The sequence below is a fragment of the Bombina bombina genome, chromosome 2, assembly GCF_027579735.1.
Source record: "Bombina bombina isolate aBomBom1 chromosome 2, aBomBom1.pri, whole genome shotgun sequence".
Classification (NCBI taxonomy): Eukaryota; Metazoa; Chordata; class Amphibia; order Anura; family Bombinatoridae; genus Bombina; species Bombina bombina.
In genome coordinates, this window is record NC_069500.1 from 513094446 (window position 1) to 513109308 (window position 14863).

The 14863-nt window shown below is 40.1% G+C and overlaps 1 protein-coding gene across 1 annotated transcript in view; it reads right to left on the minus strand.

Moving 5' to 3' along the window:
* The window catches only part of RAB2B (RAB2B, member RAS oncogene family), a 102800-nt gene that overhangs the window by 13025 nt on the left and 74912 nt on the right, over positions 1 to 14863 (minus strand). The window contains exon 3 of the mRNA XM_053702280.1: positions 9397 to 9464. Within this exon, the coding sequence (XP_053558255.1) occupies positions 9397 to 9464 (68 nt within the window). The remainder of the gene's footprint in view (positions 1 to 9396; positions 9465 to 14863) is intronic.

The window sequence follows — 14863 nt, forward strand, 5'->3', positions numbered from 1 at the left end:
AACATAATTTATGCTTACCTGATAAATTCCTTTCTTCTGTAGTGTGATCAGTCCACGGGTCATCATTACTTGTGGGATATTAACTGCTCCCCTACAGGAAGTGCAAGAGGATTCACCCAGCAGAGTTGCTATATAGCTCCTCCCCTCTATGTCACCTCCAGTCATTCGACCAAGGACCAACGAGAAAGGAGAAGCCAAGGGTGTAGTGGTGACTGGAGTATAATTTAAAAAATATTTACCTGCCTTAAAAAAACAGGGCGGGCCGTGGACTGATCACACTACAGAAGAAAGGAATTTATCAGGTAAGCATAAATTATGTTTTCTTCTGTTAAGTGTGATCAGTCCACGGGTCATCATTACTTGTGGGATACCAATACCAAAGCAAAAGTACACGGATGACGGGAGGGATAGGCAGGCTCTTTATACAGAAGGAACCACTGCCTGAAGAACCTTTCTCCCAAAAATAGCCTCCGAGGAAGCAAAAGTGTCAAATTTGTAAAATTTGGAAAAAGTATGAAGCGAAGACCAAGTTGCAGCCTTGCAAATCTGTTCAACAGAGGCCTCATTCTTAAAGGCCCAAGTGGAAGCCACAGCTCTAGTGGAATGAGCTGTAATTCTTTCAGGAGGCTGCTGTCCAGCAGTCTCATAAGCTAAACGAATTATGCTACGAAGCCAAAAAGAGAGAGAGGTAGCAGAAGCTTTTTGACCTCTCCTCTGACCAGAGTAAACGACAAACAGGGAAGACGTTTGTCGAAAATCTTTAGTTGCCTGTAAATAAAATTTAAGGGCACGAACTACATCCAGATTGTGCAAAAGACGTTCCTTCCTCGAAGAAGGATTTGGGCACAAGGATGGAACAACAATCTCCTGATTGATATTCCTGTTAGTGACTACCTTAGGTAAGAACCCAGGTTTAGTACGCAGAACTACCTTATCCGAGTGAAAAATCAAATAAGGAGAATCACAATGTAAGGCTGATAACTCAGAGACTCTTCGAGCCGAGGAAATAGCCATTAAAAATAGAACTTTCCAAGATAACAAACTTTATATCAATGGAATGAAGGGGTTCAAACGGAACACCCTGTAAAACGTTAAGAACAAGGTTTAAACTCCATGGTGGAGCCACAGCTTTAAACACAGGTTTAATCCTGGCCAAAGCCTGACAAAAAGCCTGAACGTCTGGAACTTCTGACAGACGCTTGTGTAACAGAATGGACAGAGCTGAGATCTGTCCCTTTAAGGAACTAGCGGATAACCCCTTTTCTAAACCTTCTTGTAGAAAAGACAATATCCTAGGAATCCTAACCTTACTCCAAGAGTAACCTTTGGATTCGCACCAATATAGGTATTTACGCCATATTTTACGGTAAATCTTTCTGGTAACAGGCTTCCTAGCCTGTATTAAGGTATCAATAACTGACTCAGAAAAACCACGCTTTGATAAGATCAAGCATTCAATTTCCAAGCAGTCCGCTTCAGAGAAGTTAGATTTTGATGTTTGAAAGGACCCTGAATCAGAAGGTCCTGTTTCAGAGGTAACGACCAAGGTGGACAGAATGACATGTCCACCAGATCTGCATACCAAGTCCTGCGTGGCCATGCAGGCGCTATTAGAATCACTGATGCTTTCTCCTGTTTGATTCTGGCAATCAATCGAGGAAGCATCGGGAAAGGTGGAAACACATAAGCCATCCTGAAGGTCCATGGTGCTGTCAAGGCATCTATCAGGACCGCTCCCGGATCCCTGGATCTGGACCCGTAGCGCGGAAGCTTGGCGTTCTGTCGAGACGCCATGAGATCTATCTCTGGTTTGCCCCAACGTCGAAGTATTTGGGCAAAGACCTCTGGATGAAGTTCCCACTCCCCCGGATGAAAAGTCTGACGACTTAAGAAATCCGCCTCCCAGTTCTCCACTCCCGGGATGTGGATTGCAGACAGGTGGCAAGAGTGAGACTCTGCCCAGCGAATTATCTTCGATACTTCCATCATTGCTAGGGAGCTTCTTGTCCCTCCCTGATGGTTGATATAAGCTACAGTCGTGATGTTGTCCGACTGGAACCTGATGAACCCCCGAGTTGTTAACTGGGGCCAAGCCAGAAGAGCATTGAGGACTGCTCTCAATTCCAGAATGTTTATTGGAAGAAAACTCTCCTCCTGATTCCATAGTCCCTGAGCCTTCAGAGAATTCCAGACAGCGCCCCAACCTAGTAGGCTGGCGTCTGTTGTTACAATTGACCAGTCTGGCCTGCTGAATGGCATTCCCCTGGACAGATGTGGCCGATAAAGCCACCATAGAAGAGAATTTCTGGTCTCTTGATTCAGATTTAGAGTGTTGAATGGAATGAAGGACACGGCATGCATTTTGAAGTTTTGTTAACCTGTCCTCTGTCAGGTAAATTTTCATTTCTACAGAATCTATCAGAGTCCCCAGGAAGGGAACTCTTGTGAGTGGAAAGAGAGAACTTTTCTCTTCGTTCACTTTCCATCCATGCGACCTTAGAAATGCCAGTACTATCTCTGTATGAGATTTGGCAGTTTGAAAGCTTGAAGCTTGTATCAGTATGTCGTCTAAGTACGGAGCTACTGAAATTCCTCGCGGTCTTAGTACCGCCAGAAGAGTGCCCAGAACCTTTGTGAAGATTCTTGGAGCCGTAGCCAGTCCGAATGGAAGAGCTACAAACTGGTAATGCCTGTCTAAAAAGGCAAACCTTAGATACCGGTAATGACTTCTGTGAATCGGTATGTGAAGGTAAGCATCCTTTAAATCCACTGTGGTCATGTACTGACCCTCTTGGATCATGGGCAAAAATTGTTCGAATAGTTTCCATCTTGAATGATGGAACTCTTAGGAATTTGTTTAGGATCTTTAAATCCAAGATTGGCCTGAAGGTTCCCTCTTTTTTGGGAACTACAAACAGATTTGAGTAAAACCCTTGTCCTTGTTCCAACCGCGGAACTGGATGGATCACTCCCATTAATGAAAGATCTTGTACGCAGCGTAGAAACGCTTCCTTCTTTGTTAGGTTTGTTGACAACCTTGACAGATGAAATCTCCCTCTTGGGGGAGAGGATTTGAAGTCCAGAAGGTATCCCTGAGATATGATCTCTAACGCCCAGGGATCCTGAACATCTCTTGCCCAAGCCTGGGCGAAGAGGGAAAGTCTGCCCCCCACTAGATCCGGTCCCGGATCGGGGGCCCTCAATTCATGCTGTCTTAGGGGCAGCAGCAGGTTTTCTGGCCTGTTTGCCCCTGTTCCAGGACTGGTTAGGTTTCCAGCCTTGTCTGTAGCGAGCAACAGCTCCTTCCTGTTTTGGTGCAGAGGAAGTTGATGCTGCTCCTGCTTTGAAATTACGAAAGGAACGAAAATTGGACTGTCTAGCCTTGGCTTTGGCCTTGTCCTGAGGCAGGGCATGACCTTTACCTCCTGTAATGTCAGCAATAATCTCTTTCAAGCCAGGCCCGAATAAGGTCTGCCCTTTGAAAGGAATATTAAGCAATTTAGATTTAGACGTAACATCAGCTGACCAGGATTTCAGCCACAGAGCTCTGCGTGTCTGAATGGCGAATCCTGAATTTTTAGCCGCAAGTTTAGTTAAATGTACTACGGCATCTGAAATAAATGAATTAGCTAACTTAAGGAATTTAAGTTTGTGTGTGATGTCATCTAGTGTGGATGATTGAAGTGTCTCTTCCAGAGACTCAAACCAAAATGCTGCTGCAGCCGTGACAGGCGCAATACATGCAAGAGGTTGCAATATAAATCCTTGTTGAACAAACATTTTCTTAAGGTAACCCTCTAATTTTTTATCCATTGGATCTGAAAAAGCACAGCTATCCTCCACTGGGATAGTGGTACGCTTAGCTAAAGTAGAAACTGCTCCCTCCACCTTAGGGACCATTTGCCATAAATCCTGTGTGGCGGCGTCTATTGGAAACATTTTTCTAAATATAGGAGGGGGTGAGAAAGGCACACCGGGTCTATCCCACTCCTTAGTAACAATGTCAGTAAGTCTCTTAGGTATAGGAAAAACGTCAGTACTCGTCGGTACCGCAAAATATTTATCCAACCTACACATTTTTTCTGGGATTGCAACTGTGTTACAATCATTCAGAGCCGCTAATACCTCCCCTAGTAACACACGGAGGTTCTCAAGCTTAAATTTAAAATTTGAAATGTCTGAGTCCAGTTTATTTGGATCAGAACAGTCACCCACAGAATGAAGCTCTCCGTCTTCACGTTCTGCAAACTGTGACGCAGTATCAGACATGGCCCTTGCATTATCAGCACACTCTGTTCTCACCCCAGAGTGATCACGTTTACCTCTTAGTTCTGGTAGTTTAGCCAAAACTTCAGTCATAACAGTAGCCATATCTTGTAATGTGATTTGTAATGGCCGCCCAGATGTACTCGGCGCTACAATATCACGCACCTCCTGAGCGGGAGATGCAGGTACTGACACGTGAGGCGAGTTAGCTGGCATAACTCTCCCCTCGTTGTTTGGTGAAATATGTTCAATTTGTACAGATTGACTGTTTTTTAAAGTAGCATCAATACATTTAGTACATAAATTTCTATTGGGCTCCACTTTGGCATTAACACATATAGCACAGAGATATTCCTCTGAATCAGACATGTTTAACACACTAGCAAATAAACAGCAACTTGGAAATACTTTACAAAGTAATTTACAAATAATATGAAAACGAACTGTGCCTTTAAGAAGCACAGAAAAATATTATAACAGTTAAAATAATTAAGTTATAGCATCAATCTTTGTCAGAATATACAGTTTTAGCAAAGGATTGTTCCCCTCAGCAAATGATAACTAACCCAGGCAGCAGAAAAAAATACACAAATAAACGTTTTTTTTTTTTTTTGTTTTTTTTTATCACAGTCAATACAATCAGCACAGCTGTGCTGTAATGATTACTTCCCTCAAAAAAGGCTTTGGAGATCCCTGAACTCTGTAGAGATGAACCGGATCATGCAGGAAGAAAATGAATCTCTGACTGAGTTTTTTCTGATGCATAGTGAAAGCACCAAAATGGCCCCTCCCCCACACACATAACAGTGAGAGGGATCAGTGAACTGCTCTAATTTAAATCAAAACTATTGCCAAGTGGAAAAATAGTGCCCAAAACATTTTTTCACCCAGTACCTCAGAGAAAAAAACGTTTTTACATGCCAGCAAAAAAACGTTTTACCTCAATAATTAATTGTCATTTAAAACCTATTGCAAGTCCCTGCAAATTAGGTTAAGTCTATGTATACAGTCTAAAAACCAGAGAAGTATAAAATATACATACATGACAGCCTGATATCAGCTACATCTACTGCATTCAAGGCTGGGTTTACATTATAACGGTATGGCAGGATTTTCTCATCAATTCCATGTCAGAAAATAATAAACTGCTACATACCTCTTTGCAGATTAATCTGCCTGCTGTCCCCTGATCTGAAGTTTGCCTCTCCTCAGATGGCCGAGAAACAGCAATATGATCTTAACTACTCCGGCTAAAATCATAGAAAAAAACTCAGGTAGATTCTTCTTCAAATTCTACCAGAGAAGGAATAACACACTCCGGTGCTATTATAAAACAACAAACTTTTGATTGAAGATATAAAAACTAAATATATCACCATAGTCCTCTCACACATCCTATCTAGTCGTTGGGTGCAAGAGAATGACTGGGGGTGACGTAGAGGGGAGGAGCTATATAGCAACTCTGCTGGGTGAATCCTCTTGCACTTCCTGTAGGGGAGCAGTTAATATCCCACAAGTAATGATGACCCGTGGACTGATCACACTTAACAGAAGAAACAACATATAAAGCAAAATTGATCAAATTCCTTAAATGACAGTTTAAGGAATGGGAAAAAATGCCAATGAACCAGCTTCTAGCAACCAGAAGCAAATAAACAATGAGACTTAAATATTGTGGAGACAATAATGACGCCCATATTTTTTAGCGCCAAAAAAAGACGCCCACATTAATTGGCGCCTAAATGCTTTTGGCGCCAAAAATGACGCCACATCCGGTAACGCAGACACTTTTGGAGCAAAAACGTCAAAAAAATTACGCAACTTCCGGCGACAAGTATGACGCCGGAAATGACACAGAAATTTTTTGCGCCAAAAAAGTCTGCGCCAAGAATGACGCAATAAAATGAAGCATTTTCAGCCCCCGCGAGCCTACAGCCCACAGGAAAAAAAGTCAAATTTTAAGGTAAGAAAAATTGGTTTATTCATATGCATTATCCCAAATATGAAACTGACTGTCTGAAATAAGGAACGTTGAACATCCTGAATCAAGGCAAATAAATGTTTAAACACATATATTTAGAACTTTATATAAAAGTGCCCAACCATAGCTTAGAGTGTCACAAAATAAGACTTACTTACCCCAGGACACTCATCTACATGTAGTAGAAAGCCAAACCAGTACTGAAACGAGAATCAGTAGAGGTAATGGTATATATATAAGAGTATATCGTCGATCTGAAAAGGGAGGTAAGAGATGAATCTCTACGACTGATAACAGAGAACCTATGAAATAGACCCCGTAGAAGGAGATCATTGAATTCAAATAGGCAATACTCTCTTCACATCCCTCTGACATTCACTGCACACTGAGAGGAAAACCGGGCTCCAGTCTGCTGCGAAGCGCATATCAACGTAGAATCTAGCACAAACTTACTTCACCACCTCCATGGGAGGCAAAGTTTGTAAAACTGATTTGTGGGTGTGGTGAGGGGTGTATTTGTAGGCATTTTGAGGTTTGGGAAACTTTGCCCCTCCTGGTAGGAATGTATATCCCATACGTCACTAGCTCATGGACTCTTGCTAATTACATGAAAGAAATAATGTTATATAATTCTGCACATAGTGCAGAATTATATAACATTATTTTAGTGTTATCGTTATAAACCTTTTTAGAGCAGGAGCGAGCTGCACTTAGTGCTATGGCGCGGTCGGGCCGGGCTGTGACTATACAGCTGGCCCGATGCGCTGTGTAAAAAAAACAAAAAACAGACCCGCTCAGCAGAGTACAGAGAGCGGGTCTGAAAAACGGAAAGGGAATAAAAGGGTTAATAACGATAACACTAAAATAATGTTATATAATTCTGCACTATGTTCAGAATTATATAACATTATTTTATAGGTTTACTGTCCCTTTAACTTCTTCAGTCTCAGATAAAGGAATTTTACTGTCCGAATCTGAGGTCTCACCCTCAGAGGCTACCGGCGTATCCTCCTCCTCAGACTTATAAAGAAGGGCCACCTGTGTAGCAGTAGATGGAACAGAAACCTTACTATCTGAATGTCTAATTTTCCTCTTGCGTTTTCCCAGCATAGGAAAAGCAGATGCCGCAGATACCGCAGAAGATACCCGTGCAGCAAAATCTGCAGGCAAATAAACTCCTCCAGGAGGCTGAGAGGAAAAGGGCACTGTATGTGATGGCATAGAGGCTTGGGACGTTTGAGGAGAAAGCTGTGGCATTGCCTGAACAGCATCATCCTGAGAGACATTGGGTTCAGAGGGCAACAATTTATCTTTAAACTGAAGTGTTCTAGCCAAGCCTGCAGCACAGAATTGCATAGGCAAACAATATGTGCCTCTAGGTCCATGTCCATAATACTAAATAAAAAATTCCCCAAATTGTAGAATTTTTTAAAATACACTGTCACTATGAATTTTTAATACCACAATTTGGCTGCCAAGTGTCTCTAAAATGACCATATAGTAGATTGAAACTGAAGGGACTAGAATTCAATGACGCCGCTTCGCTCTGTGAATATCCGACAGCAGAGAGAAATCACATGACCGGCAGAGAGAGTAAACTACGCAGCAAGTAAAAGGTGCACATTTCCCTCTGCCTACAACATAAGATGCAAGTAGCTGCAGCTGGTTTCAAACTCAAGCAGTTTGTCAGTTAGCCTGTTCTAGCTAAACAAGAAAAGAAAACTACTGCCAAATTTTAAGTTTATACATAAATCCCTGTATAAAACATAAGCCACACACATAGTAATAAAGTATTTCAACAAAATTAGCCCAAAGAGGAAAAACGTCCCAATAAAGGGAAGATTTACCCCCTAGTCTCAACATACATAATGTGCCTGCCCACTGCCAATGAAAATCCTGTATAAAAGGATTTTAAAAATGTCCTTATCTACTGCATATGACAAATTCTTCTGAAGTGCAAGTCTCCAAGACCTAGAAGACAAAAGCACTTACCTGCAGTCTAGCAGGAAGACAGCCCACAAGGCGTGAAAGGAGGACACATACTCCTTACAGAGACCTGTAGAAAAAGAAAGAACAGAGTAACCAACTCTGGCTTTCTGTACCATAGATAGGTATTTTTCCTTCTGCAAACATAGAGTTGCCAAAAAGCTCTGTCCTTTTGTCAGACAAAACAAAAGGTAGTTTCCCAGAAGCACTGCGGCTTCTCAACAGGCATTTTGGTAATCTCCAGTCCAGTTTTTTTGTGTTACTATCTTAAAATGCAAGGTTACCAATAGTCCAAAATGTTCGGGCACACACACTATATATATATCAATCATATCCAGCATTCACTTATACATCTGCCGGGGTGCCATTCAAAATAATAAATAATAAAAAAAAAAGTCCCAGTGAATAGCACTCTCCGTTAACAAAACACTTTAATGGTAAATGTTTTCGGGGTCTCCCCCGTCCTCAGACCAAACAGTACACAAACATCTCAATTTACCACCCAGTATAGTGCTTCTTCCACCTTCGTGATCTCCTGTGAACTGCCGTCGGCGTCTTCATGGTGCAACTGCGCAGACCGCACGGCAACCACCTTAGGAACAAAATACCTAAAATGTGAAATGTCAATGGTGTGTGGCTCTATTTCACGGTGTTTGTTACTTTGACATTTTAGGAAGATGCCGACGACAGTTTACAGGAGATCACAAATGTGGAGGGAGCACTATATAGGGTGGTTGAGATGTTTGTGTACTGTTTGGTCTGAGGACGGGGGAGACCCCGAAAACGTTTACCATTAAAGTGTTTTGTAAACAGAGTGCTATTCCCTGGGACTTTTTTTATTAAACACACACACAGTATATACACAATATATATATATATATATATATATATATATATATATATATATAAATATACATATACATACATACACACACACATATATATCTCAAGTCCTGTAGAGGTAGATTTACCAGCAAAGCAGAATTTGAAAGTCTCTAATTTGATCAAACTTGGAACAGACCAGATGTTAGTCTAGGTATAATATAAGGAAAAACCTGTGTTGTATACGTGCTTCTAACTAGCTAATTATTTCTATGACATTACACTTCCTTTAATTCAACGGATGGTAACGTATTAAACCTCTAATTGTATACTCTCCTTACCGTGTCCCATATTTGTAGTTTGATTGGCTTCCCCTCAATATTAATCATACGTGCTCCAAATTCAACTCCTGTAGAAATGAAAACAAAATAAGTATTCACACCGTGTCTGCAAGATTTAAACAAATTTTCTGTTTACTTCTGTTATTGCATTTACTTCATTCTTTGTGCATCCTTTGTTGAAATGTGTCAATGCCCTACTGGGAGCTAATAACATCAGGTGAGCCAAAGACAAAAGGCATATATGTGCAGCCACCAATCACCGGCTAGTTCCCTGTAGTGTATTGCTACTCCTGGGTAAAATGTTAGTAAACGATCTAGATAGCAGTACCTGGTAGTGGATTGTGGCAATATGATTATGGGTTTTGGTTGCAATAAGTGACTGTTGCAGTGCATGGGAGGAGGGGAGGTGTTAGCTCCTGGGAGGGTGGTCCAGGGGTTCAGTTGTTTCATAGCAAGTGGGCGCTACACATTAGTGTATTCAGTTGTAGGCAGCAGTGTAACTTTTAGCATATGCTCACTCTTTTTAGAACGCTTATAAAACAGCCTGGGTTAAGATATAGTGCCAGAAAATCCACTCAGACAGCTTTTTTAACACTGTCCTTTTATCATGCGAGATTGGTTTCTGGCTACTGCACTGTGAAGCTGGATTCTTACTCAGACCAAGCAAAGATTAGCTCAGTTACAGTACATAGTTGTACTAAGGTTGTTGTTTTTTCTTTTTTTCTCAGCTTTGAGTTCAAAACATTACAGCTAAATTGAACAGTCAACATTAAACCGTCATGATTCAGGTAGAGCATTCACTATAAGTAATTATAATTTAAACACATCTCCAGTTTACTTCTGTTAAATTTGCATTGTTCTCTTGACATCCTTTGTTCAAGAGCATATTTAGATATGCAGAGGGATGTGCATGTGTCTTAAGCACTATATGGCAGCAGTGTATAAAGATAAATGTAAATGGTCACCAACTCCTACTAAGCACATGTAAAATTTCACATCTCAAAAAACATAAGTCTGTGACTGGTTGAAGGCTGTCATGTGATACAGGGGATAAAGAAATAAAAAGAAACGCTGAAAGCTGTTCGAAAAGATTAAAAAAAAAGCTTTGTTTGCTTTATTCTTATAAATTTATTTTATTGTTTCATTAGCATACACGTGTTGAGAATGCAATTCTACTGTACCTGATGGTCCTTTAATACACTAAATGCATGAACAATTGTTGATTATATTTCCAAATCCTTTTAAACCTTGGTTAAAAACAAATTCATCCCCACAATAATAGTCTCTCTTTCTTCCATTATATGAAATTTACCCCCAAAAAAGTATAAATAAAACAGATTTTGAAAATATTCAAATGATCAAAAATAGCATTTAAATAACGTCTTATAAATGTATGAAAAGCCATCATAAATATACCAATCATTTAAAATGTTCATAGGTAATTAAGTTATTAAAGGGACATAAAAACCCAAAATTTTCTTACATTATTCAAATAGAGCATACAATTATAAACATTTTTCAAATTTACTTCTATTTAATTTGCTTTGTTTTTTTGGTATCCTTTTTTTTAAAAGCATATTTAGATAGGCTCAGGAAATGGAAGCAAGTTACTGATTGGTGGCTGCACATATATAACTTTTGTTATTGGGTTACCAAATATGTTCAGCAAACTCCCAGTAGTGCATTGCTGCTCCCTCAATAAAATATTGCAACAGCAAAATTGTTAATAGAAATAAATTGGAAAGTTATTTAGAATTGTATGCTCTATCTGAATCATGAAAGAAAAATGTGAAGTTTCATGTCCCATTTAAAAAAAAATAACAATAAATTATACTTATATAATTAATAAATTGGAAAAGCGCAAAAAAACAAGTACCAGAGTGCATAAAATTTCTCAATAAAACACAGTCCAGCAATTGCGCACTCTGGATTTAAATCACAGCAAACTTTATTGTAAACGTTTTCGGAGCATTCACTCCTTCCACGGACAATAAAAAAAGTGAACAAGACAGTACTTAATACAGAACCCTCCCACTTCCCCTGCAACCAATCACAAAACAGTGTCACAATCATCAACAATAAGTACAGGTGATCATATCAGCATAACATTATGCATATCTAGCAGTGTCAATCTTATAGGGATATGTACTACATATCAGTGTGCACCATCATCATAGTATCAGTAGTATATTAAGTGCATCTATCCAGTGACAAAAAAATAACCTCAAAAAAATTATATATATATATATATATATATATATATATATATATATATATATATATACATACACACATACATACACACACACATACATATATATATACACACACATATATACATATACATACATCCAGGAGTCTAATAACCACAATTAATGAATGAATGTTATCATTATACTTGTACAAAGCCAGGCACAAAGACACACAAATAAATACAAAAGCAACCAACTTACCAATAAACATTATTTCTGTAGTCAAACCAGAGTCTGCTCATTCACATGTGGTACAAACATTTCCAACGTGGTATACTGAATTACACGCTGTGTGAGGGGGAGGCGTGTGTACATATCTCACATCAGCCAAAAGTAGTGCGTGAGTAGGTCACGCCCCTTCAGCACTCAATCGAAGTCACAAAGTGGGGAAAGAGCCCATCAAACTTATCAATATAATTTGCAACCACCAGGGCAATAGTAGGCATACACCAAAGATTAGGTGTCATCAAAATCAATCTCCACACTGAAACCCCAGTATTCGGCAAAAGGTGCATGGCTCACGTCACCATTAGCGCCCCAAAGGGCAGGTCAATACTGAGACGCACAGCATAATTGGATAATACAGTGGACTCGCCCCCAAACAGCTGTAGAACCAAATCCCATCATCGTCCTAGTGAACAAAAATACATTCAAATGTAAAAGCATTTTATCTTTTAAACAAATCATGCAAAAACATCCATTACACCACATCACCAAACAGAGCAAAACTAGGCAAAAATTAACAGTGCATTATATAGCTGATAACCTATTCATATACAGAAAGGTACATGTAATCTAACACACAATCAGCCTATCCTGTTGTATCTATCATTACTAGATGATCCCCTCATGTCCTCAAAAGGGAGTGTGCGTTAACTGCCCCTATATTAGATTAACTACCCACATATTGGACAGCGGACCTGATGGATATTAAACAATACTAGAAAAAAAGGGGAAGGAATGGGATGTATCATTACTTAACTACATAGCATGAACCATCATACCTAAGAGACATATAACTGCAATATATGAGATGTATATATAAGGTGACTTACCACCCCATGTCCACAAGGAGTATGGTAGTAAACTTCCACTAGTTTATACATTCATGAGAAGTAGTGCCAGGCAATGCTAGTGTTCAGACCTCCAGGATGTAAAGTCCCCAAAGTAAATATCCAACGTGTCTCCAACTGCAGGAGTTTCTGCCTCCTATCTTCTCCTCGTCTCTGGGGTGGCACATGGTCTATTAGTATAAACCGTAAATCCTTCACTGTATGGTTTTTCTCCTAAAGTGCCGCGCCACTGGTTGATCAGTATCTCTACTCTCCAAAGCTTTTTTGATTGTACTCCGATGATTGGCCATAGAATCCCCCACAAATACAATTCAGTAGATATACCACATATTGAGTGGAACAAGTAAGGTGGCTCCTGATCTTGTATCTCTTGTTCGAATGTGGGTGATGGAAAGAACTGCCCTGGATCATTTAATTACATGTGGTGCAGCTGACACATCTGAAGCACCCCGGTTTATGTGTCTTTAACCATGTCTCCTTTTGGTATGCATGTATAGGATCTGTATGCATCAATAGGTCCTGTAGGTTACGACCTCTTCTAAAGCCCATTCTCGGGGGATCCATTGACTGAAAAGGTAATGTTACATCAGTAATCAGTAAGTTCCAATGATCCCTTATTGATTTTGCCAGTAGATACACTGCAGGGGTATATGTGGTGACAAATGTCAACCGTGTCTTAATAGCTTCCCTGCGTTGATTTGTAAGGAGATCCATCCTACTGCACTCACTGGCTGCCTTCTGTGCCCTTTTGATGTTATCATTGGTATAACCTCTACGTGAGAATTTCTTGGACATCTCTTGGAGTTGTAAGGTTGTAGCCTCTTGAGTGGAATTGTTCCTCACCACATCTGTGCTTTCGGTATTGCTCTGATGAGGGATGGTGGATGACAGGTGTTTGCTAATAAAAGCGAGTTCCTGTTTGTGGGTTTATGATACATTGTGGTTTCAAGCTTTGACCCATCCTTAAAGATCCTTAGGTCTAAAAAATCTACTTGATTCTAATGTGTCATTTTGAACCTCACAGGTGTTGTGGATCTATTCAGGGTATCCAGCCACGACATGAGACTGTCCTCATCACCCCTCGAGATTAGCAGAATGTCATCAATGTATCGCCTGTACATGATAACTTTAGGGTTATCATAGACTTTCATCACATTTACCTCATAATCCTCCATATAGAGGTTGGCGTATGATGGGGCCATATTAGACTCCATCGCTGTTCCTGTGATCTATTGGTAATATTTGGTTTCAAACCTAAAGAAGTTACAGGTAAGGCATAGGATCTTGATAATGAATTCACTCTCAGGTTCCACATACAGGTATCGTGATAGGGCTTTTCTGACCGCCTCCATCCCCTCCTGATGTGGTATTATCGTATAAAGACTTGCAACATCCATCGTCACCAGACAGTCATCTGGGCCTACGTCATGAATTTCAGGAAATAGCCGGAGGATATCCGAGGAGTCTTGCACATAGGATGACATGTTTCACAAGTGGTTGGAGATGGTAGTCAACCCATTGGGCCAATGGACTTAATAGGGACCCTCTGGCTAAAACGATAGGCCGGCCCGGTGGTTTACATAAGCTCTTATGGACCTTAGAAAGGGTGTAGAGGATTGGACAATGTGCATCATTGACGCTGCTAAGTGGTTACGGAAACCCAGACTGTTTGTTTTCTGTTATCAACTTGCCGGTGAGAGTTGTGAGAGACGAAATTCGTGTGAGAACGGAGGTGAACAACCCTTAGAATCGTTCAGCCGACTGACGTCAATCCATTTTCACGAGATCACGGTGTTTGGATCAGTGAACGTTCATACATACCTCATATGTTTGAGGGCACCTTTTGTGAGTAGTTGTGACAATTTTAATGTCTAAGTCATTTGTAATAAATAATACTACACTTAGAGTTACTTTGTGCGCTCTTTCTTCCTTTTGTATTATATATATATATATATATATATATACACACACATACATACATACACATATACACACACACACACACACAAATACAGTCGTATGCAAAAGTTTAGGCACCCCTGACAATTTCCATGATTTTCATTTATAAATAATTGGGTGTTTGGATCAGCAATTTCATTTTGATCTATCAAATAACTGAAGGAAACAGTAATATTTCAGTAG